This window comes from Schistocerca piceifrons, chromosome 7, assembly GCF_021461385.2.
Source record: "Schistocerca piceifrons isolate TAMUIC-IGC-003096 chromosome 7, iqSchPice1.1, whole genome shotgun sequence".
NCBI lineage: Eukaryota > Metazoa > Arthropoda > Insecta > Orthoptera > Acrididae > Schistocerca > Schistocerca piceifrons.
Window position 1 is genome coordinate 85,596,619 of NC_060144.1, and position 27,507 is coordinate 85,624,125.

General features: G+C 44.0%; 1 protein-coding gene across 1 annotated transcript in view; it reads right to left on the minus strand.

The window, feature by feature from the left end:
- Positions 1 to 713: 713 nt before the first annotated feature.
- The window catches only part of LOC124805001 (poly [ADP-ribose] polymerase tankyrase-1-like), a 60,940-nt gene continuing 34,146 nt past the window's right edge, over positions 714 to 27,507 (minus strand). Inside the window, exons 3-4 of the mRNA XM_047265398.1 lie at positions 26,399 to 26,969; positions 714 to 2,419 (exon numbers count right to left, since the gene is read on the minus strand). Of these exons, the coding sequence (XP_047121354.1) occupies positions 1,933 to 2,419; positions 26,399 to 26,969 (1,058 nt within the window). The 3' untranslated portion in view covers positions 714 to 1,932. The remainder of the gene's footprint in view (positions 2,420 to 26,398; positions 26,970 to 27,507) is intronic.

Genomic DNA, 27,507 nt, shown 5'->3' on the forward strand with positions numbered 1-27,507 from the left:
AAGTAATTGTGGTGGGCTCTCTTGCCATAGCACCACTGTACTACAATGTTTTTGTTTATAACAAATTTCCACTTTGTTTAACATTATGTCTTGAGCGAAACATGTAGGTAACTTTGTGTGTCAGATGGCATATCATTTGTTTATAAATGGTGCCTGTAACTGTGAATATATATATATATATATATATATATATATATATATATATATATATGCACTAAATCTTACAGGTGTGGTGATAGCTTTACTTTGATCATCATTCTATTGCTATTTTTTGTGAATACATAATCTAGTTTTACATACACTCAGAACCTCACCATGTCAGTGTGCTGCCATTGAGTGCTTGCCTGTGTGGCATACTTGATGATGTGCTGTTTCCTGGAAGTGGTCACGTAACCAGCTGTGGCACAGCAGTCCCAATCCTCCTCATGGCATGCATCTCACCTGTCTTATACAGACATCTCACGGCAGCTTGCCAGCTATATGTCGCTGAACCTTCACTTTCCATGATTATACACAAATAAAAACCACAGCTTGTAGCGTTACAACATTGTAAGAGATGCAACAGTTATTACATAGTAGTCATTAATTTTAGCCATTTGCAAAGTTCTTTCTATCTGCACAGTAATTCTGTAAAATGTTACATCCAACAATGGTTTTTATTCTTTAGAAGTGGAGTATCATTCATGTCTCATGTGATGTATTTAGTTTTGTATGCAATATTTGTAACCTTACCCCATGGACTGATTGTCTGAGAAGTTTTTTGTTTGTTTGTTTTGGTTTTAGGGCGCAAAACTGCTATGGTCACTTGCGCCCGGTCCGTGGCTTAGGAAACAGTAAAAAACAGAAATTGAAAACCAGAAGCAATGGGAACGAAAGTCATAAAATTGGAGAAACTAAAAGCAGAAGGAAGGCTTAAAAATCCACTACAGAAAGGGGTTATTGTCTGAGAAGTAGCTGACAGCTGGGGCAGTGAGGGTGCTTTCAGTAGTGGTGCCTGATTGGACAGAGTTGCTGCACAATGACCCACACAGGCTCTGTGCTGACCTGACTTCAGGCTGAGGGAAATGGTGGGAAATTTGGAAAGAGGGAAAACTTGTTGCAGTCCCTTGTAATGTGAGATCAAAAGTCCCTTGTTACTTGATAGAAGTTAGTATGTTTTATAATAGCAATATTACAGGTATATGGATGAGGAATGATTCTTTCATTCCCTTTAATTAAACGTAAACAAACAATACTATTGCGGATGATTGGCCCATAATGTGGCGTAAATACATGAACTATTGCAACAGCTGCATTGCAGACACAGAAGTGAATTTAGCCTGATATCAGAATTGAAGATGCATTCTCATCACACAGCATATATAGCATTTATCTGGGTATGGTGTAGTTTACACTAGTTTAACATACATGGCTCTAACCAAATACTTTTCAGAAATCAAATGAGGTTGACGACTGATTTAAACAACTTACAGAAATGCAGCTCGATGTCACCTTTTACAACCCTTCATATTTCGCCATTTATGCCTTGAAAATGACTGGGTGATGACCTGTTGAAATATTGGTGGTTCTCGAAGACATCACATGGCTGTACTCCTCTGTATTGTTTAAACACTTTTTATGCAGTAGAAACTCTCGTTTGAAACAGAAAACTGGTGTTTATTAGTAGTGAAAGAGTATTTTTCTATTGTTGAGTTTCCTAATGGTGTTCTAAGGATTTTTTCAGTCTGTTTTATCAAAACAAAAGTTAATAATATTAAATTATGTGCATATCCAACTGTTACAATTGTTTAGGTGTCATTATAGTGGTTCCATGTACTGTGTAATGATGGGTACAAATGAATAACAATAGGAGTAATTTTTTGTCTTTACTTAAGAAACAATGTCACGTAGAAAACTTCGTATTATCCACCTATGTTCATATGTCTAGCAGCTTCATGTTAGCATCTCTACAAGTTTCTGGTGGTTTTTACGCTCAGCAAAGTATTTGGGAGTGTTCCCATCCTTATCACTCGCCAACCTGTCGGCTCCCGCTTCCAGCAGTGCAGCTGTGGTCTCCATGTGGCCACGATCTGCTGCAAAGTGCAGTGGCATACATCCACAACAATTGCTGGCATTGGGGTCAGCACTGGACGCCACGAGCAACTGCACCACAGCTGTATGGCCGTTGTATGCAGCCTTGTGCAGAGGTGTCTCCTGCCAGGTGTCTCTGGAATCCACCTCTGCTCCACCCTCCAACAGGCACTTCACCACCTCCACGTTTCCTTTGGCAGCTGCATAGTGCAGAGCGGTCTGTCTCAACACATTCTCGTCCCTCGCCCCCACATTTGCCCCCACAGCCAGCAGTTCCTGCAGCTCCTCCACTGTCCCCTCCTGAGCTGCTCGAATCAACCTCTTGGCTTTCTCTTCTGCAGACAAGTTCCTGCACAAAACATCATCGCTCTTACCCTTTATAATCTCTCAGTCTCTCTCACTCACTCTCTCACTCACCCACCACAGTTTATTTCCATGTGTATGTGTAGGTGCATGCAAATTAGTACACGTGCATCCATCAGAAGATACATCCACTGTGACATCTATGCACACCTGCACACAGTCTCACTCTCAAACACCAAAACCCTTCCTAGCATACACACAGACAATCACACGTGCTCGTGCACTGTTTGACTACATTCTTGAGGCTGCTATGTTTGAGAAGACAGCAGAAAAACCTGTAGGCTCCGAGTGTAAATCAATATTTCATGCACTTGTGGACTTAACCATTACACATTCCTGTAAGCCAACCTTGGCTTCCTGGACACACTGCATGCCTCACGCCATAGACATAAGTACTGAGCGGGAGAGAACCTTGCCACTGATACATGATATCACTGCAGTGAGCCAAAGGGACAACACCTACCCTCTTATACCTCTAATTGTATGTTGATGTGGTGAGGAATAAAGTGCAACAAATTCTTTATAACCCAAAGACATCTGAGAACGCAATCCTTTTCTTATACTGCCAAGGGAGGTGGTATGTCAAGTTTTTTCTATAAATATTATATGCACATGTAGATGGTTATGTCATAGTTCCAATTAAAAATGAGCCTGTACAAGCAAATAAAATGAACATTAGCTCATACAGTTCAAATCAAATATTAGACACTGATCATAAATCTTATTATTCTCACAATTATGTCAAATGCTCCTTGATCTTTCCTATCAAAGGGCAAGCTAAATAAATTCTGAACGACTCTACAGTAGCCAACCACTGAAATGGTTTTGACCACCCCTCTCACTTTCCTAGGTGTGGTGCTGATTTAGATGACATGCATTTGGTTGTTCTGCAGTGTGCACCAGTTTGTATGCACCCACACTGTGACATGGAATACTAAAAATGACAACACTTTGCTTTAAAAGGCATGGAATACTGACACTGGTAGAAGTGATGGGCACAATGCTAGAAATGTGAATCAAATGCGAATTGTCAAATGAGCCACTTTGATTTGGAGCAACCAAGATGGTTCACATACAGGCATCTATATCTATGTCTACTGCCAGAGCTTGTGATAATATTCATGAGAGATTATCGCACACCTTAGTTGGCTGCTCTTTCTTCCCTCAGTGCCATGGTTTGATGTATGGTTTATAATAAGTACACTGTGTATCTATATCTATTTTAAAGAAAATACAGTTAATATGTATTGGTCATGATATAAAAATACATATATTTGTAATGTGTGTGATTTATTTTAAAATTTGTGTGATAAGTGCATTGTTGTCTATTTTGTTGCATGGGTTCAAGGATGCTGGAGCAATGGCGGTGGATTTGCTATGGCAAGGCATAGTGTCAATGGAAGCAGATTACCATATGCGCCACACCACGCCGAGCTAGAACAAATCGTCATAAGGACAGCAGCCTTTAATCATTAATAAAAAGATGCTGATTTATATTGTAAAAGAAAAAATGAAAACGTATTATATGATTTCAGATCTTTATCAGTTAGTTGCCAGATTGTCTTCGCTGGATTAAGTTTAAACTGATATGCTGAAGTATCAGAGTTAGTGTTATTATGTTAATGGTGTGAAAATGCATTATGAAGACAAAAAATTACATAGAAGATGTTATTTATGAAGATTTCAAAACTGTGTCTAGAAATTACTTGTTTCAAGAGTGTTTCTGCTTAATGCCTATCATGATTAACGCAATATAGATCATTTTACCGAGAAGAATAATTGTTAGATGCGTCAATAAGGGCTGTACTAAAAATCTTAAGAGACGTGAGTCATTAACTGGCTTGAATTTGTGTGTGATTTTGGAACCAGTACTGGTATTCAATATAGATTTAAAAGGCAGTTACAGTCTTTCAAGTGATCTCGTGTTTTCAGACGTGGAAAGAAGGCATATTTTTGGCATTCACATGACGCTAGTTCTGAGATATGAAGTACGTGATTGTGCTCATGACTGATTAGTTGTATGCATTAAAGTCACTGGTTGTCTTACAAGGAGAGGCTACGACGCTGGCATCGCAGATTTACTTCAAACTTTATACACATTTAGCAGGCCATTAAAACAACATAATGTGGAAGTAGTAAGGTGCACTACTATGAAAATTCCGAGAAAATCGTTAAAAGAATTTTTACGCGTCTGTTATGTAATGGACGTGTGTACCCGTAGGTGCTGCACGTTAGAGATCATCGTCATCAAGTGGTTAGCGTTCGAGCTTCGTAAGACGAACGTGCATGAGGCGACGGTTCGGTTTTTTCATATAGTGATACATATGAAAATTTTCTGCTCGTGTGCCCAAATGTAGTATGTTTCGTAGACCCTTTAGCAATCATATGTATAATTCACCTCGTATATCCTTGCTCTCAGCAATATGTATGTAAAATTGATTCGTCCACCAAAATGTAGGATACTACTATCCTCCACATTATTATTCCCATGTACGTTTTCCCCTTGCGAAATATTGCGAACTTGACGATGTGGATAGATTCTGTAACCCTGCAACATAGATGTGAAAACCTAAAAACACTAAATACAAACCAACAAATCAAAGCAATGAAATTCTGGCAGGATGCGTAAATAAATTATGTAAAAACCAACTTCAGAACACTCAACGAACACTAGCCTACGAATTAGAAAAAAAAGACAGTACAAGAAACAAACAAAATACAAGGAGATAATCTCTGTCTCACCATATACATATCTGTATACGTTAAAACCTGTAAACAAAAGTTCATATACGTTACAGAACAGGAATCACCGGATCAAACTTAATTTTTAATCTATATTTTTTTCATAACTGGTCATATTATTTAATTTAAATGACATTGCCGGCCGGAGTGGCCGAGCGGTTCTAGGCGTTACAGTCTGGTACCGCAGGACCACTACGGTCGCAGGTTCGAATCCTGCCTCGGGCTTGGATGTGTGTGATGTCCTTAGGTTAGTTAGGTTTAAGTAGTTCTAAGTTCTAGGGGACTGATGACCTCAGAAGTTAAGTCCCATTGTGCTATTGAGACGTAATATAATTAAAAAAAGCACGTGTATTTGCATGAAGTTTTAGTGAATTTCCTGTTATTTGAGTAGTTACTATTTTTAATTAAATTTAGTAATTAGAACAAACATATTTATAACTACCGACAAGTAAATTAAGAAACGCGTAGAGTTTTCCTGACAATGTATGCCTGTCATGATTTGCGGAATCCCTTATACATACAATCTGGTAAGGTAATCGAAACTACTTTTCACCTCGACGTTTCGAGGAGGTCTCATTTTGTAAAAAATTTTTGTTTATTTATAGACTCAATCACATTCTTATGACAGAGTCATAACCGGTTTTACAACGCATGAACCTGTGTTCAGTGTATGCCGCCTTTAGAATCATTGTATCATCTATAAATAAACAAAAAAAATTTACAAAATAATCAGTCACTCACTTCATGGAGAAAATGTCTTTTTTTCCAAAGAGGTCCCATTTGGCAGTTAACCTACGTGGCGGTGAGACGTTGCTAATGTAGCAAGAACAAACAGTGGAAGTGCCAGTGTTTTGAGTATCACGGAATTTACACAACTACTACAAAAATGAAGATTTGAGTGAAAGTGGAACCATTGCCTCAGACACGTTCATCTTGCGATGCTCGGGCGCTAACCACTTGACCACCATGAACTCAACATCTTGCACCTGGGCAAAAATACATCAGTTACATAACAGACACACAAAATTTCTCTTGCGATTTTCTCGGAATTGCCGGAATAGGGCACCTTAGTAGTTGCACATTATCGTGCTTTAATGGCCTATTAAAGGTGTACAAAGTTTGAAGTAAATCCATGATCACGAACTCGTGGTTTCCCCTTGTTAGCCATGGACGATATCTGCATTTACGAAAAATCTATTAATCCTTGAAATGATATTTATTTGTGGCAATTACCTAATTAGTGGCCGTTAGTCTTATTAAACAGGAGCCTGCCATGATAAACGATTACCTGGGAAACTCACTGAGTATTGGCGGAATAGTCTGCAACGTTTTCGTGAAGTTACGGCCTCAGCAGAGCGATTTTATGATTAAGCTTAAGGATTAACTAGCTGCCAACGGCATTCGAAGACCAAATCGGTCAACATACAGTATCAGAGCTGCGAACGTCGTTGTCGATCTACTGCTATTAATTAATTAGACGGTCGGACACAGTGAACTAAGTAGCACGTGGTCGCCACCCGTTACATGTTGTTGTAATCAGAGCTGCAAACTCGTTTGGATCGGTGACACTGTAAGACGTTTAACCTGCCATATGCACTCATTATTAATGTGCATTTCCTTGGAGCAGGATTTTAATTAGCAGACGACTGTTTCGTCATCGCTTGTAATGTGATAACAAGGGATTCTTTCATTAAAATGGGGTGAACGGGGTAATACTGGAAGCGATTTACTCAAAGTTCACGTCTTGTATGCGCAGACTTTCATATGGGTAATTCTGTACCTCTGTGTAACTGGCTATTAAGAGAGGAGTTCCACATTTCAGATCTGTTGTTGAAACAGCTACATAAGCCATTTGCAATGAGAGGCGGTTTTGCTTTGCACGTGTCGAATTACTGAGACTGACGGTGGCATCAACCCATGGGAATGTGTACGAGGTGCAAACTGACGTCAGCTTCTCTCTGTCCGCTGAGGAGCTGCGGCAGGACACTGTGTACCAAACAGTTTGGTGAGTGGCATTCCTGTCAGAGGGTGTGGTGGACCACTTATGCACTGGGCGATGAATAATCATGCATGGATATGGAGAACGTCTGTCCTACAAAGTGGTGTTGCAAAACGTTTGAAATTCACTTTCCACTATTTCATCTGCATTTTTGAGCAAAAAAATACACAGGACAGTAACTCAACACAAAATTCTGCAGTGCCACCAAAACTCAGCTTCTACATATTACAGGGTTGCTCTGCCGTATGTGAATTATTGTATTTACAAATACTGAGAAAGTACGAAGGGACGGATGAAACTTATCATTAGGTCACAATACTACCGAACGCAATAGCTAAACAAAATAGTTTTACTTCAGGTTTTTCAGCTTATTTATACACTACTGGCCAATAAAATTGCTACACCAAGAAATGCAGATGATAAACGGGTATTCATTGGACAAATATATTATACTAGAACTGACATTGATAAAATTTTCTCGTAATTTGGGTCCATAGATCCTGAGAAATCAGTACCCAGAACAACCACCTCTGGCCGTAATAACGGCCTTGATACGCCTGGGCATTGATTCAAACAGAGCTTGAATGGCGTGTACAGGTACAGCTGCCCACGCAGCTTCAACACGATACCACAGTTCATCAAGAGTAGTGACTGGCGTATTGTGACGAGCCAGTTGCTCGGCCACCATTGACCAGACGTTTTCAGTTGGTGAGAGATCTGGAGAATGTGTTGGCCAGGGCAGCAGTCGAACATTTTCTGTATCCAGAAAGTCCCGTGCAGGACCTGTAACATGCGGTCGTGCATTATCCTACTGAAACGTGGGGTTTCGCAGGGATCGAATGAAGGGTAGAGCCACGGGTCGTAACACATCTGAAATGTAACGCCCACTGTTCAAAGTGCCGTCGATGCGAACAAGAGGTGAGCGAGACGTGTAACCAATCCACCCCATACCATCACGCCGGGTGATACGCCAGTATGGCGATGACGAATACACGCTTCCAATGTGCGTTCACCGCGATGTCGCCAAACACGGATGCGATCATCATGATGCTGTAAACAGAACTTGGATTCATCTGAAAAAATGACGTTTTGCCATTCATGCACTCAGGTTCGTCGTTGAGCACACCATCGCAGGCGCTCCTGTCTGTGATGCAGCGTGAAGGGTAACCGCAACCATGTTCTCCGAGCTGATAGTCCATGCCGCTGCAAACTTGCTGTTCGTGCAGATGGTTGTGGTCTTGCAAACGTTCCCATCTGTTGACTCAGGGATCGAGACGTGGCTGCACGGTCCCTTACAGCCATGCGGATAAGATGCCTGTCATCTCGACTGCTAGTGATACGAGGCCGTTGGGATCCAGCACGGCGTTCCGTTTTACCCTCCTGAACCCACCGATTCCATATTCTGCTAACAGTCATTGGATCTCGACCAACGCGAGCAGCAATGTCGCGATACGATAAACCGCAATCGCAATAGGCTGCAATCCGACCTTTATGAAAGTCGGAAACGTGATGGTACGCATTTCTCCTCCTTACACGAGGCATCACAACAACGTTTCATCAGGCAACGCCGGTCAACTGCTGTTTATGTATGAGAAATCGGTTGGAAATTTTCCTTATGTCAGCACGTTGTAGGTGCCGCCACGGCGCCAACCTTGTGTGAATGCTCTGTAAAGCTAATCATTTGCATATCACAGCATCTTCTTCCTGTCAGTTAAATTTGGCGTCTGTAGCACGTCATCTTCGTGGTGTAGCAATTTTAATGGCCAGTAGTGTAACTATCCTTTCTTCTCTCTACCGGAGAAAATTTTTACAGAAATCAGTTTGGTGATAACGACAGAAACAAGAAGATAAAGTGATTGTGTCAATTACGATTATGGTTTCAGAAAATATACTTACATAAACAACAATGTAAACGACATGAATGAAACACATTGAAAACAAATGAATGAATGAATCTCAAATCAATGACGAAGCACTGAAATGAAATATCAGTGCAGACCAGTCAGATACACTTGACCTGCAATGTGGTGACAATTGAAAATGCCAGACCAGCACTAGAATTGGAATTTCTTGTTTCGCATTGCAGTTCTCATAACCATTATTTCACATCTTTCACTGTGAGACGGAATTAAATGGAGTTCCTTATTCCCAACCTTTTTCGTTAATTCTTCAACCTTTTTCCTTAATTCTTGCTTAGTATAGGGGTGATCTCTCCAGTTTAATTGAAGAAGGTACTTCAGTTCACCGAGCGAGGTAGCGCTGTGGTTAGCATACTGGACTCGCATTCCGGAGGACGACGGGTCAAACCCGCGTCCGGCCACCCTGATTAAATTTTTCACTGATTTCTCGAAATCGCTTCAGGCAAATGCGGGGGTTTTTCCTCTGATAGGGCACTGTCAACTTCTTTACCCAATCCGATGGGACCGATGACCTTGCTGTCTGGTCCCCTACCCCAAGTAATCCTACCACCTGTACAGGATTATTACAAATGATTGAAGCGATTTCACAGCTCTACAATAACTTTATTATTTGAGATATTTTCACAATGCTTTGCACACACATACAAAAACTCAAAAAGTTTTTTTAGGCATTCACAAATGTTCGATATGTGCCCCTTTAGTGATTCGTCAGACATCAAGCCGATCATCAAGTTCCTCCCACACTCGGCGCAGCATGTCCCCATCAATGAGTTCGAAAGCATCGTTGATGCGAGCTCGCAGTTCTGGCACGTTTCTTGGTAGAGGAGGTTTAAACACTATCTTTCACATAACCCCACAGAAAGAAATCGCATGGGGTTAAGTCGGGAGAGCGTGGAGGCCATGACATGAATTGCTAATCATGATCTCCACCACGACCGATCCATCGGTTTTCCAATCTCCTGTTTAAGAAATGCCGAACATCATGATGGAAGTGCGGTGGAGCACCATCCTGTTGAAAGATGAAGTCGGCGCTGTCGGTCTCCAGTTGTGGTATGAGCCAATTTTCCAGCATGTCCAGATACACGTGTCCCGTAACGTTTTTTTCGCAGAAGAAAAAGGGGCCGTAAACTTTAAACAGTGAGATTGCACAAAACACGTTAACTTTTGGTGAATTGCGAATTTGCTGCACAAATGCGTGAGGATTCTCTACCGCCCAGATTCGCACATCGTGTCTGTTCACTTCACCATTAAGAAAAAATGTTGCTTCATCACTGAAAACAAGTTTCGCACTGAACGCATCCTCTTCCATGAGCTGTTGCAACCGCGCCGAAAATTCAAAGTGTTTGACTTTGTCATCGGGTGTCAGGGCTTGTAGCAATTGTAAACGGTAAGGCTTCTGCCTTAGCCTTTTCCGTAAGATTTTCCAAACCGTCGGCTGTGGTACGTTTAGTTCCCTGCTTGCTTTATTCGTCGACTTCCGCGGGCTACGCGTGAAACTTGCCCGCACGCGTTCAACCGTTTCTTCGCTCTCTGCAGGCCGACCCGTTGATTTCCCCTTACAGAGGCATTCAGAAGCTTTAAACTGCGCATACCACCGCCGAATGGGGTTAGCAGTTGGTGGATCTTTGTTGAACTTCGTCCTGAAGTGTCGTTGCACTGTTATGACTGACTGATGTGAGTGCATTTCAAGCACGACATAAGCTTTCTCGGCTCCTGTCGCAATTTTGTCTCATGCGCTCTCGAGCGCTCTGGCGGCAGAAACCTGAAGTGCGGCTTCAGCCGAACAAAACTTTATGAGTTTTTCTACGTATCTGTAGTGTGTCGTGACCATATGTCAATGAATGGAGCTACAGCGAATTTATGAAATCGCTTCAATCATTTGTAATAGCCCTGTACTTCAGTTCGACGTGCGTGAGTAAGCGCGCGGTGTACGCTCTTAATAGTCATTATTAATAGTATTATCATCGTTGTCGTTTTTTGAAGGTGATCGTGCATGAAGGCTAAGGCGGCTTGCAAAGTGTGTGTGCGTGGGGCACGGGCTGTGGACAAGATGGCGGACCAAAGCTGTGCTTCCGCCATATCTAGTTCCTTACATTCACTGTACTAAATTATAGGCGTTGCTGACTTGGGCGTAATAGAAATCTGTACACCTTTTGTCTGATAGTAATTTTCTCGCACCAGCCAAGTTTCAATTGTGTGGTCAACACTGTGTAGTCAGCATGGAATTATTTATATTACTCCTTGTTAATAACTGGTGCCCACGTAATACCGTCAAATAAAATCTAGTTGGTGATTTATCCAGCCTGCGTTGATTGCTATGTGTCTGCTAGGGAAGTCCAGTGCCACGAGACACATTTGTATACAGAATTGTGGTTGTTATGCAGCACTTCGTCTTCCATCACGTTCAGCACCATTGCTTGAACTCTAATGTCTGACTCTTTCCATGCTACTGTGCACTGTAGCGTTGTGATAGCAAGGGCAGTCGTATTGCTGCCTGCGGTTGTCAGCAAATGTGGTGGGCAGCTGAAGAAATGCTGATAAAAATATTGCCATTTTGAGCTGATCAAACTTCTCGTGTCGAGAATCTTCATCACTGCAAGGATTTTATGCCCCCGTCAACTGAAACCATGCTTCCTGATTATATTAAACTAAGAGGATCTCTTACATCCATAAGCTGGGATGTTTTAATAGTTAATTTTCGCTCCTCCTACTTTGGTTTACGTTGTTGAAATTTATCTAGTTTCTGACACATATTCCTCGTTGAAAGTCATACTTATTTCATTTGGATATTCCTAACATATCGTCTTCATGAAGGAAACGTCGATAACTTATGTTTCTATACGGGTTCCTTGTAACTTGACAGACAGCGCCATTCCCATCGGATCACAGTTTCTACTGATAATTGTGTTTGTTAACCTTGATGCTGGGAGCCTTATATCACGTTGATTAGCTTATCACACACGGTGTCGAAGGCCACGAATGTTTTGCTATGTGTAATTTTATGTAAGATAGAAAATATATCTGTATGTTTTAGAAATAGGTCCGACATACTCGTAACTGTACTGTACTACGTTAGTATGGGCGTAGTCTCTCTTTCAATAGCAGTTTTTAGTCTGCTATTTACTAGACATGCTAAAATTTCTAATCCGTTGTGAGTAACGTCATCAGTCTACAGTCTTACAGCGACAGTCTTAGTTCTTCAAAATCTCTAGGAAATTTTGCTTCAGCTGAAAATTTATTATACAGGGTGATTCAAAAAGAATACCACAACTTTAGGAATTTAAAGCTCTGCAACGGCAAAAGGCAGAGCTAAACACTATCTGTCGGCGAATTAAGGGAGCTATAAAGTTTCATTTAGTTGTACATTTGTTCGCTTGAGGCGCTGTTGACTATGCGTCAGCGTCAGTTGATGCTAAGATGGCGACCGCTCAACAGAAAGCTTTTTGTGTTATTGAGTACGGCAGAAGTGAATCGACGACAGTTGTTCAGCGTGCATTTCGAACGAAGTATGGTGTTAAACCTCCTGATAGGTGGTGTATTAAACGTTGGTATAAACAGTTTACAGAGAATGGGTGTTTGTGCAAAGGGAAAAGTTCTGGACGGCCGAGAACGAGTGATGAAAATGTAGCACGCATCCAGCAAGCATTTGTTCGCAGCCCAGGAAAATCGACTCGCAGAGCTAGCAGAGAGCTGCAAATTCCACAATCAACTGTATGGAGAGTCCTACGAAAAAGGTTAGTTATGAAACCTTATCGTCTGAAATTGGTTCAAGCACTGTCTGCAGCTGATAAGATTAAAATAATCGATTTCTGTGATTTTATCCTTGCTCAAATGGAAACAGATGAATCTTTCGTTTCAAAGATTGTGTTTAGTGATGAAGCAACTTTCCACACTAACGGGAAAGTCAACCGTCACAATGTCTGTATATGGGGAACTGAGAATCCGCGGGAAACAACTCAGTATGAACGTGACTCGCCTAAGGTGAACGTTTTCTGTGCCATTTCAGCCAATAAAGTTTTTGGTCCCTTTTTCTTCGAAGGTGCTACTGTATCTGGACTACAGTATCTGGAGATGTTAGAGAATTGGCTGTTCCCTCAGCTCGAACAACGTTAACTACCCGAGGCGATGGATCGGCCGCCAGGCAGCCTGTGACAGAGCACTTCATCACTGGCCTCCAAGAACCCTGATCTTACACCCTGCGATTTTTTCTTATGGGGGTATGTTAAGGATATGGTGTTTCGGCCACCTCTCCCAGCCACCATTGATGATTTGAAACGAGAAATAACAGCAGCTATCCAAACTGTTACGCCTGATATGCTACAGAGAGTGTGGAACGAGTTGGAGTATCGGGTTGATATTGCTCGAGTGTCTGGAGGGGGCCATATTGAACATCTCTGAACTTGTTTTTGAGTGAAAAAAAACCTTTTTAAATACTCTTTGTAATGATGTATAACAGAAGGTTATATCATGTTTCTTTCATTAAATACACATTTTTAAAGTTGTGGTATTCTTTTTGAATCACCCTGTATGTGCAAGAGACATTTCTGACAATCATCGCTAACAGCTACTCAAAAAGTTTCGACGATATTCCATCAATGCATGATTTTTTAAGACGATTTGATCATTCGAAATTTCTTGTTTGGTGAAAGGAAGCGAATTCTCTGCCAGTACCTTATGGAGTAATTCTGGGAGTAACGACAGCCTCCGACTGCTCTTCTAGTCGCTGGATTCAGTTACGCTGAGGTGAAAAAAAGTCATGAGATAGATACGCACATATGCAGATGGCGGCAGTATTGCCTACATAAAGTATAAAAGAGCAGTACATTGGTAGATCTGTCATTTGTATTGTATTCATCTATTTCATGTGAAAAGGTTTGCGACTTCATTACGACCGCACGGCGGGAACTAGACTTTGAACACGGAATGGTAGTTTGAGCTAGACATATAGGACACTCCATTTCGAGAATCGTCAGGCAATTCAATATTCCGAGATCCAAACTGTCAAGAGCGCGCTGAGAATACTGAACTTCAGCCATTTCCCCTCATCTTGGACAACGCAGTGGCAGACGGATTTCTCTTAAAGACCGAGAAGGGTGGCGTTTTCTTTAAACTGTCAGTGCTAACAGACAAGAAAACGTCGAGAAATAACTGCATAAATCAACGTGGGACGAACAACGAACGTATCCGCCAGGACAATGCGGCGCAATGTGGCGTTCATAGGCTCTGGCAGCAGACGACGGATGCGAGTGCCTTTGCTAACAGCACGAGATTGCATGCAGTGCCTCTCCTGGACTCGTCAGTGTGTTGGTTCGACCCTAGCCTACTGGTCAGGTGAGTCCCGATTTCAATTAGTAAGAGCTGATGGCACGATTGGTGTGTGGCGCCGACGCCACTAAGCCATGGACCTATGTACACTACTGGCCTTTAAAATTGCTACACCACGAAGATGACGTGCTACAGACGCCAAATTTAACCGACAGAAAGAAGATGCTGTGATATGCAAATGATTCGCTTTTCAGAGCATTCACACAAGGTTGGCGCCGATGGCGCCACCTACAACGTTCTGACATGAGGAAAGTTTCTAATCGATTTCTCATAAACAAACAGCAGTTGACAGGCGTTGCCTGGTGAAAAGTAGTTGTGATGCCTCGTGGAAGGAGGAGAAATGCGTACCACCACGTTTCCGACTTTGATAAAGGTCGGATTGTAGTCTATCGCGATTGCGGTTTATCGTATCGCGACATTATGGCTCGCGTTGGTCGAGATCCAATGACTGTTAGCAGAATATGGAATCGGTGGGTTCAGGAGGGTAATACGGAACGTCGTGCTGGATTCTAACGGTCTCGTATCACTAGCAGTCGAGATGACAGGCATCTTATCGGCATGGCTGTAACAGATCGTGCAGCCACGTCTCGATCCCTGAGTCAACAGATGGGGACGTTTGCAAGACAACAACCATTTGCACGTTTGCAGCAGCATGGACTATCAGTTCGGAGACCACGGCTGCGGTTACCCTTGACGGTGCATCACAGTCAGGAGCGCCTGTGATGGTGTACTCAACGACGAACCCGGGTGTACGAATGGCAAAACATCATTTTTTAGGATGAATCCAGTTTCTGTTTACAGAATCATGATGGTCGCATCCGTGTTTGGCGACATCGCCGTGAATGCACATTGTAAGCGTGTATTCGTCATCGCCATACTGGCGTATCACCCGGCGTGATAGTATGGGGTGCCATTGGTTACAAGTCTCGGTCACCTCTTGTTCGCATTGACGGCACTCTGGACGTTACATTTCAGATGTGTTACGGCCCGTGGCTCTACGTCTCATTCTATCCCTGCGAAACCCTACATTTCAGCAGGATAATGCACGACCGCATGTTGCAGGTCCTGTACGGCTCTTTCTGGATACAGAAAATGTTCGACTGCTGCCCTGGCCAGCACATTCTCCAGATCTGTCACCAATTGAAAACGTCTGGTCAATGGTGGCCGAGCAACTGGCTCGTCACAATACGCCAGTCTCTACTCTTGATGAACCGTGGTATAGTGTTGAAGCTGCATGGGCAGCTGTACCTGTACACGCCATCCAAGCTCTGTTTGACTCAATGCCCAGGCGTATCAAGGCCGTTATTACGGCCAGAGGTGGTTGTGCTGGGTACTGATTTCTCTGGATCTATGCACCCAAATTGCGTGAAAATGTAATCACATGTCAGTTATAGTATAATATATTTGTCCAATGAATACCCGTTTATCATCTGCATTTCTTCTTGGTGTAGCAATTTTAAAGGCCAGTGGTGTAGTTTTTGAGGCTCTGAGGAACTATGTGGGCTGTGTTTACATAGAATCGATTGGGTCCTCTGGTCCAACTGAACCGATCGCTGACTGGAAATGATGAAATTCGTGTATTTTGAGTCCATGTGCACCCATACATGGACTTCGTGTTGCCAAGCAACAATTATTTTTATGGATGACAAAGCGCCGTGACAGCGTGCCACAGTTTTTCGCGATTGATTTAAAGAACATTCTTGACAGTTCGAGCGAATCGTTTGATCACTCAGATCGCCCGACATTAATCTCAGCGAAGATTGAGGAACATAATCGAGGGTCAGTATGTGCACAACATCCTGCACCGGTAACACATTCGCAGTTATGGACAGCAGAGGCATCACTGCTCAATATTTCTGAAGGGGACTGCCAATGTCTTGATGAGTCCATGCCACGTCGAGTTGCTACACTTCGCCGGGCAAAAGGAGGTCCGAAGCGATATTAGGAGGTATGTCATGGCTTTTGTCACCTTAGTGTATATTGTGGTAAAAGGTACAGAAACGTGTTTTGAAATTTCTTCCTGTGTCTGACGTTGTGTTTCGTTCTTTCCCGTTAACTGTTCTACTGGTGCTTCGTTTGCGCTTTTACTTTACTGATAACGTGTAAAGCCGATGTTTGTAATTACTTCCACATACACTTGCCCCACTTGTGAAAACTATTATGCGTTCGTCTGCTTAATCCTCAAGAACTTGCGTTGTTTGTTATCCATATGTTGATACTGGCCGTGGATACAAGTGGAATGAATTGCATCAGGATTCCTCCGATTCTGTTTTCAGAAATCCAGGCACAAGTGCATCCCTGTTTGGAAATGTGGAAAAACATGCCTCAAATAGCGCTTGTAATGTGCAGTGATCTGGTAAGCTGCCTGGCTATATTTCAGACTTGTCGTTCTACGATCCATCTTCCACGTCTTTTGGTTTGTCTTGTGCGAGTATTTTAATTTATTGTGCGTACATGTTTCCTAAAAGGGCGCTGTCCTATCGTTGGCAGACAAAAGTCCTTGAACAATTAGACAAAGGCATAGCTAGTAAGCGGTTAGAAGAGATGTTTTGAGTGGTAACATCGACAATTTCAGACATAAGAGTCCTCAGTTTCAAGCTTTGTATCTCTTTCAGAATGAAGGTAGGAGTTCGTCGTCAAAAGGGATGACAACAGCAGAAAACAAAATGCGTGAAGAGGCCATATCCAAGTTGTTTTACAGCTCTTTGCCAGAAATCAAAACTTTTAGCCGAGAAAATGCACAATTCGTCTTCATTTGAAGCTAACCACTGGCTGACTATGGAATTTCAAAGGTAGGCACGATATTCATAAACCAGGTTTAAGTGGTGAAGTAGATCCAAAAGCAAGTAAAAATTTTATTGAAAAATTCAAAATTGATGCAGAATCTTATGACAATTTTTATACAATACAGATGAGAAAAGCCTCACTTGGAAGGCTTTGCCTGACACGCCTGTACTTCTAAAATGTAAATTAATGCCCCCAGCCAGAAGGTTAGTAAAGACCGTGTGACCATGTTGAACGTTAAAGCCTACCATCTGTTTTGAGAATCGATCAGAGGACCAGAGAACCAGATTATGCTGCTTTGTTTTGGAGGGGTACTACTCAGTTTTCGTATCTTCAGTAGAAAATAATACCAAAAGGACACAGCGAAGAAGGCAGTAAGGTGATTTAAAATCTTTACAATGCACCCACCCATCAAACCGAAAGCTTCTTGATAGAAAGATGGTCGTTTCAGAACACTCTTCCTGCCACCGAACGTAACACGCTTGCTGCAGCCAATGGACGAATCTGTTATCAAAAGTATGAAGCAGGATCACAGGAGAAGACTGCTGAGGAAGCTTTTGACGGAAGATGTAAATGAAGAATGCGTTCTGGCCCATCACCAAAAATTGAATTTAAAAGTGTGATCTTACACGGTGGCGGAAGCTTGGAATTTGGTAAAAAAACAACAACGTGCAAAAGAGCGTGGAGTAATCTGAAAGGCGTGTCATCCAAAGTGGTTCAGAAGACGAAGATGAACAGAAGCAGTGTAAAAAGGGAAGGGGATTAATGAACTAGCAGATTACGAAATATCACTTGAGGACAGAAGAAAGAACCTTCTGAAAATCCATGGAGGTTCCGATTGCAGTGCAGAGGATGTAAGGGTGGCTTGTTTGTGATTCTTTTGACCCTGGATTACAAATTCTCAGTGACGGTGAAACCGTAAGAAACGAGAGAGACGACCCTGACTGTCAGGAGGATGAAATAGTCGCTGAATCAGATGGGGGAACTGTCAGCGGATGATGCGCTGGCATGTCTTGACACTACGCTAGCACGGATGGAGCGGCGGCCGGTGTGAGACCATATAACAGACGTTCACCGTCAAGTGAATGCGAGACTTAGCTGCACGAAAACGTCTGAAGACAGTAAAACAACTGATTCTGACCGATATGTCCAAGAACCGACGCTGTATGTGTCATAAAATTGATGTCACAGTAGAATATATATCCAAATTTCGCTTTTTTTAAAACCAGATCACCAGTTTTCATGATTCATCCAATTATTTGGATTAGCCAGATCAGGTCCAGAGTTCTGTTGTATTTTATTGTAGTGCATATTTAATGGAAGTGCATATCCACTACATAGGCAATGTATCACAGAAGATTGCAAATGTTTTCAAAAGTCACAGAGTAAAAATTGGGTTTTCTACATCTAATAAACTAAAACAAAAACTAATACATAATATAAAGTGTAATCATGATCCATATTCAGATTCTGGAATATACAAGGTAACATGCCAGGAGTGCTCCAAGTTCTGCATAGGGCCAACAGGCCGAAATTTCAACACCAGGTACACAGAGCACATTAGAGCATACACACACAACACACACACTACATCAGCAATAGCAACACACATATATAATACAGGCCACCCATGTGGAAAAATAGAGCAAAATGTCGAAGTACTCCGCTGACTAAATAAAGGATTTACTTGAACTGGAGATATATTCACATTACAGAAAATGTGAAGATAAAATATTAAATGAAAAACTTGAAAGTGAATCAGTGAATTTCTTCAGATGTTTCGATAATACACTTAAATAAAATAGTAAAACATAGAAGTGGGCACAATTGTAAAATAAATATAAGTAATTTATGAGCCAAATTAAGATAAATAACATCTGTAGAAAAACATATAATCTGTGGAAGACCTATAATGTTATATCTGTGGACTACCTTTAAGAAGATCTTTGTAACTGTTTTTGTTTACATAAGGTATTTTCTATGTGTAAAGTGTACAACGAGTTGTGTGTGATGTTTAGTATGTGTGAGACTCTGCACAAATGGACCATTAGAAAACTGTAAGTACAAATTCTTCTAAATTTCGCCACTAACTTCACAAAAAGAATTGATACCCAACTAAAAATACGCGTGTTTCGTATATATTGCAGTAAAAGTGAAGCACACACACACACACACACACACACACACACACACACACACACACACACACACACACACACACTGACAACACCAAAAGAAATGGCTTAATACACACAAAAAACGCACTTGTAAATGGGAATTATTTCTCGAAACGCATCGTGCGAAAAGTAAAATACAGAAAAATCGTGACTGGTAGCAGAAGATTTATTTATTAATAAACAAACCTATTGTTTCTGCAGTCGCAGGCTTTCAAAAACCATTTATAATGGATCAAATCAGATTTAAAGGAATTTGTTGCTATAGTGGACATTAAGTTAGAACAGAGGACAATAGGAAGAAAATTGCGGTAGTCGCCGGCGATTTGTGTACTGCTTTCACATGTATTTCTCGAAAGCAAAAACGTACAAAATGGCTCAAAAATATTGTACCTGTGAGTGTGTAAAAAAGGATATTCGCATCCAAACATCTCATGAATTCTGAGGTTTTGAGAGATCAGTTAGTGACTACAATATATGGTACAGGAAAGTTCATCATCTGTGCCCTAGCACCAGGGAACGAGGTCGCATTTACTGGATGGTTGTTAGTAGAGCCATAGAGAAATTTTAGAGGGCAAAAATTTGAGCCTTGTTATTCCAGATTCAAGTAAAGTGCATTACAGTTACACCCCATCCAGTGTGAGTGTGTGAGGGAGAGAGAGGGGAGGGTGGGAGAGAGAGCAGGGTGGGGGAGAGAGAGGGGTGGGGGAAAGAGAGGGGGTGGGGGAGAGAGAGGGGCGGGGGAGAGAGAGGGGCGGGGGAGAGAGAGGGGGGTGGGGGGAGAGGGGGTGGGGGAGAGATGGTTGGGGGAGAGAGAGGGGGTGGGGGGAGAGGGGGTGGGGGAGAGAGAGAGAGGGGGTGGGGGTGGGAGAGAGAGGGGGGATGGGAAGGAGAGAGGGAGTGGGGGAGAGAGAGGGGGTGGGGGAGAAGGGGTGGGGGAGAGAGAGAGGGGTGGGGTGAGAGAGAGGGGTGGGGAGAGAGGGTGGGGGAGAGAGAGAGGGGTGGGGGAGAGAGAGGGGTGGGTGAGAGAGAGAGGGGTGGGGGAGAGAGAGAGGGGTGGGGGAGAGAGAGAGGGGTGGGAGAGAGGGGTGGTGGAGAGAGAGGGGTGGGGGAGAGAGAGAGGGGGGCAGAGGGGTGAGATACGAGGGTGGGGGGTTGAGACCCGAGGGTGGGGGGGTTGAGACACGAGGGTGGGGGGGTTGAGAGATGGGGGGATGGGGGGGAGACGGGGGAGGCGGCGGGGGGAGAGAGGGGGAGGAGAGAGGGGAAGACATGGGGAGGGGAGAGGGGGAGGAGAGAGGGCGGAGAAGAAGGAAGGAGGGGCGGAGAGAGGGGGGAGGAGAGAGGGGGAGACGTGGGGAGGGGAGAGGGGGAGGAGAGAGGTCAGAGAAGAGGGAAGGAGGGGCGGAGAGAGGGGGGAGGACAGAGGGGGGAGGAGAGGGGCGAGGAGAGGGGGGAGGAGAGAGGGGCAGGAGAGTGGTGATACTGGGAGAGTGGGGATAGTGGGAGAGGGTGGAGAGGGGGGATAGGGGGAGAGGGGGGATAGTGGGAGAGGGGGGGATAGGGGAAGAGGGGGGATAGTGGGAGAGGGGGGATAGGGGGAGAGGGAGGATAGGGGGAGAGGGGGGATAGGGGGAGAGGGGGGATAGGAGCAGAGGGGGTGAAGGGGGGAGAAGGGGGAGGAGGGGGAGAGTGGGAGAGAGGGGGAGAGGGGAGGAGTGGGAGAGAGGGGGAGAGAGAGGGGCAGAGAGAGGGGGAGAGAGAGGGGGAGGAGAGGGGGAGGAGAGTGGGAGAGAGAGGTGGAGAGAGAATGGGAGAGGGGGGAGGAATTAGTGCATGCCAACTGTGTGTCTAGTGTAATCCATGGAATAGTGCGAATGTGTTGATGTCTGCGAGTCATGTAACTGAGGCGGGACGTGGGGACCAGTCCAGTATTCACCTAGCGCGATGTGGGAAACCACCTAAAAACCACATCCAGGCTGGTCAGCACACTGGCCCTCGTCGTTAATCCGCCGGGCGGATTCTATCCGGGGACGGCGCGCCTGCCTGAGTCCAGGAAGCAGCGCGTTAGTGCTCTCGGCTGCCCTGTTCGTTCCTGAACTAATGTCTTTTTCGATATCAATCTCCACCATGACACAGTAGACTAGTAATGTCCAGAACAGATTAAACCACCAACAAAGCAAAACACAACTGGCCGGCACACGAAAGTTGTCGGGCAGATGTGTAGCGCTCTACTTTTCTGCATGCCCTGCAACCTGCGCCGACACAGTGGGGGCCACCGGCGCGGCTGTCGGCTGCCGTTTAGCGCTCTGTCGGTCTGGTGTGGAACGTCCCGTAAGTGCTTCGTCCTCACAACCGGCTAGCCGCCGCCGGGTGCCGGGTAGATGTGGCAGAAGTCTTACGTATATCTCTGCCATACAGCTTACATTTACTAACATGATGGAAGAAAATAACCCAACAGAGAAACCTCGAAACCTCTCCTGCACTGAGACTCACTGCGGCACAATGTAATGAAGCAACAGTTGTTCACACTGACTGACAGATTGTTGTCCTAAGTATAGGTTCCCTGTATGTTAGATATTACGTTTAATATCCTCCAGCTCCATGAATACTAACGTAAGGTTTCCCACCATCTGTACAGGCATCTGGTAGAATCTGTCTGATATATGGGGCTGCCAGGTGATAGGGCGCTGACGTGTGTAGAGGTCTGTCTGTCTGTCAGCTCTAAGAGGACGCTGGACGCTTCCTGAGAGACACAGATGTGGGACTGAAGTGGGTATAGTTGGTTGGTTTGTGGGATTAAAGGGACCAGACTGCTACGGTCATCGGTTCCTTTTTCCGAAACTGCAAACACCAACACAGAATAAGAATGAAGAATGGACATGACAACAGACGACATAGGACAAGAAAGACGCAGACTGAGACGAGACAAAAGGAATTTAAAATCACACAGAGTGTGACAATGGTTGGCCGACCATAGAGACAAAAAAGGAAAAGCCCACCACCTAGAAACACACTAAAAAATAACCCAGTCTAAAATCGTAGGTCAAAGGCCAGACTCATAACGAAAAAATGACACTCATTAAGCAATAAAACCCCCCTGCCCGAATAAAACGCAAAACTAAGCCTGCCATGGCAGTGTCATCTGCTAAAAGGGCAGGGAGCGTATCAGGCAGCGCAAATGTCTACCCGAGCACAGCTAAGAGCGGACAGGACAAAAAAATGTGGCCCACCGTCAAAGCCGCCCCGCAGCGACAGAGGCGGGTCCTCACGGCTCAGTAAATATCTGTGCGTGAGCCGGGTGTGGCCAATGCGGAGCCGACAAAGGACAACCGAGTCCCTGTGAATGGCTCGCATGGATGACTGCCACATGGTCATCGTCTCCTTGACGGCATGGAGTTTATTAGGTGTGGGCAGATGGCGCCATTCAGCGTCCCAAAGCGTGAAAACTTTGAGGCGTAAGACTGCTCGCAAATCAGTCGCCGGGAGGCGAATGTCCAGAGTTGGTTCACTGGTGGCCTGTTTGGCCAGCCGGTCAACATGTTCATTGCCCGGGATGCCGACATGACCAGGGGTCCTCACAAAGACCACAGAGCGGCCGCAACGGGCAAGAGTATGGAGGGACTCCTGGACAGCCCTCACCAGACGAGAGCAAGGGAAACACTGGTCGATAGCTCGTAATCCGCTCAGGGAGTCGCTACAGATAACGAAGGACTCACCGGAGCAGGAGCGGATATACTCTAGGGCACGAAAGATGGCTAGATCTTAGGGCAAGATGGATATATAATGCACCAAGTAAGGCGTCATTCCGCAGATTGTACGCACTAACGGAAAATTTGGAAATGTAGTGTCACATTAAGGCCGAAATGTTGAAGACTCCTTTTAGTCGCCTTTTACGACAGGCAGGAATACCGCGGGCCTGTTATAACCCCTAAACCCGCAGGGGGTGACGTGGGTATAGCGAAATGCTTTCCTACATATAGGAATTGCCACAGTTCCGCCATTTACAGCTTGGCAACAGCGGAAATATGCAGAGCGATACCATTTATACGTAGCTCATTATGAACAGCAGTGTCACCAAACAGAAGGCTGTTTTATGTGAATAGGTTCACTGGATTGGGGGGAAGAAATGAAAGCGGAAGCCGCCTGGTAGAATTTTGCACAGAGCATAACTTAATCATAGCTAACACTTGGTTCAAGAATCATGAAAGAAGGTTGTATACCTGGAAGAATCCTGGAGATACTAAAAGGTATCAGATAGATTACATAATGGTAAGACAGAGATTTAGGAACCAGGTTTTAAATTGTAAGACATTTCCAGGGGCAGATGTGGATTCTGACCACAATCTATTGGTTATGAACTGCAGATTGAAACTGAAGAAACTGCAAAGAGGCGGGAATTTAAGGAGATGGGACCTGGATAAATTGAAAGAACCAGAGGTTGTAGAGAGTTTCAGGGAGAGCATAAGGGAACAATTGACAGGAATGGGGGAAAGAAATACAGTAGAAGAAGAATGGGTAGCTCTGAGGGATGAAGTAGTGAAGGCAGCAGAGGATCAGGTAGGTAAAAAGACGAGGGCTAATAGAAATCCTTGGGTAACAGAAGAAATACTGAATTTAATTGATGAAAGGAGAAAATATAAAAATGCAGTAAATGAAGCAGGCAAAAAGGAATCCAAACGTCTCAAAAATGAGATCGAGAGGAAGTGCAAAATGGCTAAGCAGGGATGGCTAGAGGACAAATGTAAGGATGTAGAGGCTTGTCTCACTAGGAGTAAGATAGATACTGCCTACAGGAAAATTAAAGAGACCTTTGGAGAGAAGAGAACCACTTGTATGAATATCAAGAGCTCAGATGGCAACCCAGTTCTAAGCAAAGAAGGGAGGCAGAAAGGTGGAAGGAGTATATAGAGGGTTTATACAAGGGCGATGTACTTGAGGACAATATTATGGAAATGGAAGAGGATGTAGATGAAGATGAAATGTGAGATAAGATACTGCGTGAAGAGTTTGACAGAGCACTGAAAGACCTGAGTCGAAACAAGGCCCCGGGAGTAGACAACATTCCATTAGAACTACTGATGGCCTTGGGAGAGCCAGTCACGACAAAACTCTACCATCTGGTGAGCAAGATGTATGAGACGGGCGAAATACCCACAGACTTCGAGAAGAATATAATAATTCCAATCCCAAAGAAAGCAGGTGTTAACAGATGTGAAAATTACCGAACTATCAGATTAATAAGTCACAGCTGCAAAATACTAACGCGAATTCTTTACAGACGAATGAAAAAACTGGTAGAAGCGGACCTCGGGGAAGATCAGTTTGGATTCCAAAGAAATGTTGGAACACGTGAGGCAATACTAACCTAACGACTTATCTTAGAAGAAAGATTAAGAAAAGGCAAACCTACGTTTCTAGCATTTGTAGACTTAGAGAAAGCTTTTGACAACGTTAACTGGAATACTCTCTTTCAAATTATGAAGGTGGCAGGGGTAAAATACAGGGAGCGAAAGGCTATTTACAATTTGTACACAAACCAGATGGCAGTTAGAAGAGTCGAGGGGCATGAAAGGGAAGCAGTGGTTGGGAAAGGAGTGAGACAGGGTTGTAGCCTCTCCCCGATGTTATTCAATCTGTATATTGAGCAAGCAGTAAAGGAAACAAAAGAAAAATTCGGAGTAGGTATAAAAATTCATGGAGAAGAAGTAAAAACTTTGAGGTTCGCCGATGACATTGTAATTCTGTCAGAGACAGCAAAGGACTTGGAAGAGCAGTTGAACGGAATGGACAGTGTCTTGAGAGGAGGATATAAGATGAACATCAACAAAAGCAAAACGAGGATAATGGAATGTAGTTAAATTAAATCCGGTGATGCTGAGGGGATTAGATTAGGAAATGAGACACTTAAAGTAGTAAAGGAGTTTTGCTATTTAGGGAGTAAAATAACTGATGATGGTCGAAGTAGAGAGGATATAAAATGTAGACTGGCAATGGCAAGGAAATCGTTTCTGAAGAAGAGAAATTTGTTAACATCGAGTATAGATTTAAGTGTCAAGAAGTCGTTTCTGAAAGTATTTGTATGGAGTGTAGCCATGTATGGAAGTGAAACATGGACGATAACCAGTTTGGACAAGAAGAGAATAGAAGCTTTCGAAATGTGGTGCTACAGAAGAATGCTGAAGATAAGGTGGGTCGATCACGTAACTAATGAGGAGGTATTGAATAGGATTGGGGAGAAGAGAAGTTTGTGGCACATCTTGACGAGAAGAAGGAATCGGTTGGTAGGACATGTTTTGAGGCATCAAGGGATCACAAATTTAGCATTGGAGGGCAGCGTGGAGGGTAAAACTCGTAGAGGGAGACCAAGAGATGAATACACTAAGGAGATTCAGAAGGATGTAGGTTGCAGTAGGTACTGGGAGATGAAGAAGCTTGCACAGGATAGAGTAGCATGGAGAGCTGCATCAAACCAGTCTCAGGACTGAAGACCACAACAACATGTTCACTGTGGTGACCTATGTAGTGCGGACAAAAAATTCCGAGCACTCGCCTACCTGGCTACAAGCTACCCATGTCACTGTGTGTGTGTGTGTGTGTGTGTGTGTGTGTGTGTGTGTGTGTGTTTCCTTGCTGAGCAGAGGTTGTGCCCAAAGCGAGAATACTACTAGTAAAGACCACAGCCAGTATAGCCTTTGTTCAGAGTCTTCATACCAAACAGAAACAGTGACTGAAAAAATGGATGATCTGCTTCAAGGTCAATTTTTGAAGCTTGGCTCTTCAGTGATTTTTGTTAGTTAACTTATCTGCTAATAAAGTTTAAATTAGAGCTCTATTGAACCTGTCAAGAAAAGGGAATGGACGCATAGTTTGCAACCAGAAAACGTGTTTTATAGCCAACAATGGAGAATTATTTCGTAACACAGACATTACACACACACACACACACACACACACACACACACACACACACACACACACAGACACGGGAAACACTGATGAATATCTTATCTTATGCTTGCCTGAATTGTGCCATCTCACCGAGCAGCCGACTCACTTCGACTGCGTCTTCGGGCTGGTGGAGCACTGCATCGAACCAACCCTGCGTGGCCAGCACCTCGTGGTTGGCCTTTATGAAGGCAAGGGCGGCCGCTGTGAGTCTGGGACAGGAGTGCCTGACGGAGAGCACAGCTGTGGCCGCTGCGGTCTCCACTGAGAGCTGAGCGGCCAGCTGCTGCTCGCACACTCCCTTCAACCCCGAAATGCCGTATTTGTCTGCGGCTACCAGAAGCTGTGGGACCACACTCGGCCGCTGTGGAGCCCGTAGGGTGTAGCAGTACGAGACCAGGTGGCGCAGCTCCGGGCCCTCGACATCTGTGAGGTCGATGTGGCCGCCGCTGACTTCCAGCGAGTCCTGGTGGACCAGGGCGGCAAACACTGGACTCCTCGCAGCCAGAACGGCCCTGTGCGCCGCCAACCGCGTCTCCCCCGCCGCCAGGGTCACGACGGTGCACTCCCCGGCGTCCAGCAGGGGGCCCAGGTCCAAGCCCGCCGTCTCCTCAGCCTCCACAACGCGTTCCACTGAGGATGATTCTGAAAGACCGCATCTTCTGATGAGCCCCCTGCCATTACACAACACCATCAATATTCGTGTGAGCCTCAGGCAGATCTTCGCAAAAAAAAAAAAAAAAAAAAAAAAAAAAAAAAAAAAAAAAAAAAAAAAAAAAGGCTCTGAGCACTATGGGACTTAACTTATAAGGCCATCAGTCCCCTAGAACTTAGAACTACTTAAACCTAACGAACCTAAGGACATCACACACATCCGTGCCCGAGGCAGGATTCGAACCTGCGACCGTAGCGGTCATACGGTTCCAGAATGTAGCGTCTAGAACCGCATGGCCCCCCCTGCCGGCGGCAAGCAACACCACTCAATTACAACAATATGGTATTCTGTGTTTGTCAAACAAATGTTACAAGTGAACAGTTACAAATTATCAAAGATACAATCAATAATACAATGAACATAAAGAAAAGCAAAACACGGTTAATGGAACGTAGTCGAATTAAATCAAGTGATGCTGAGGGAATTAGATTAGGAAATGATACACTTAAAGTAGATGAGTTTTGCTAT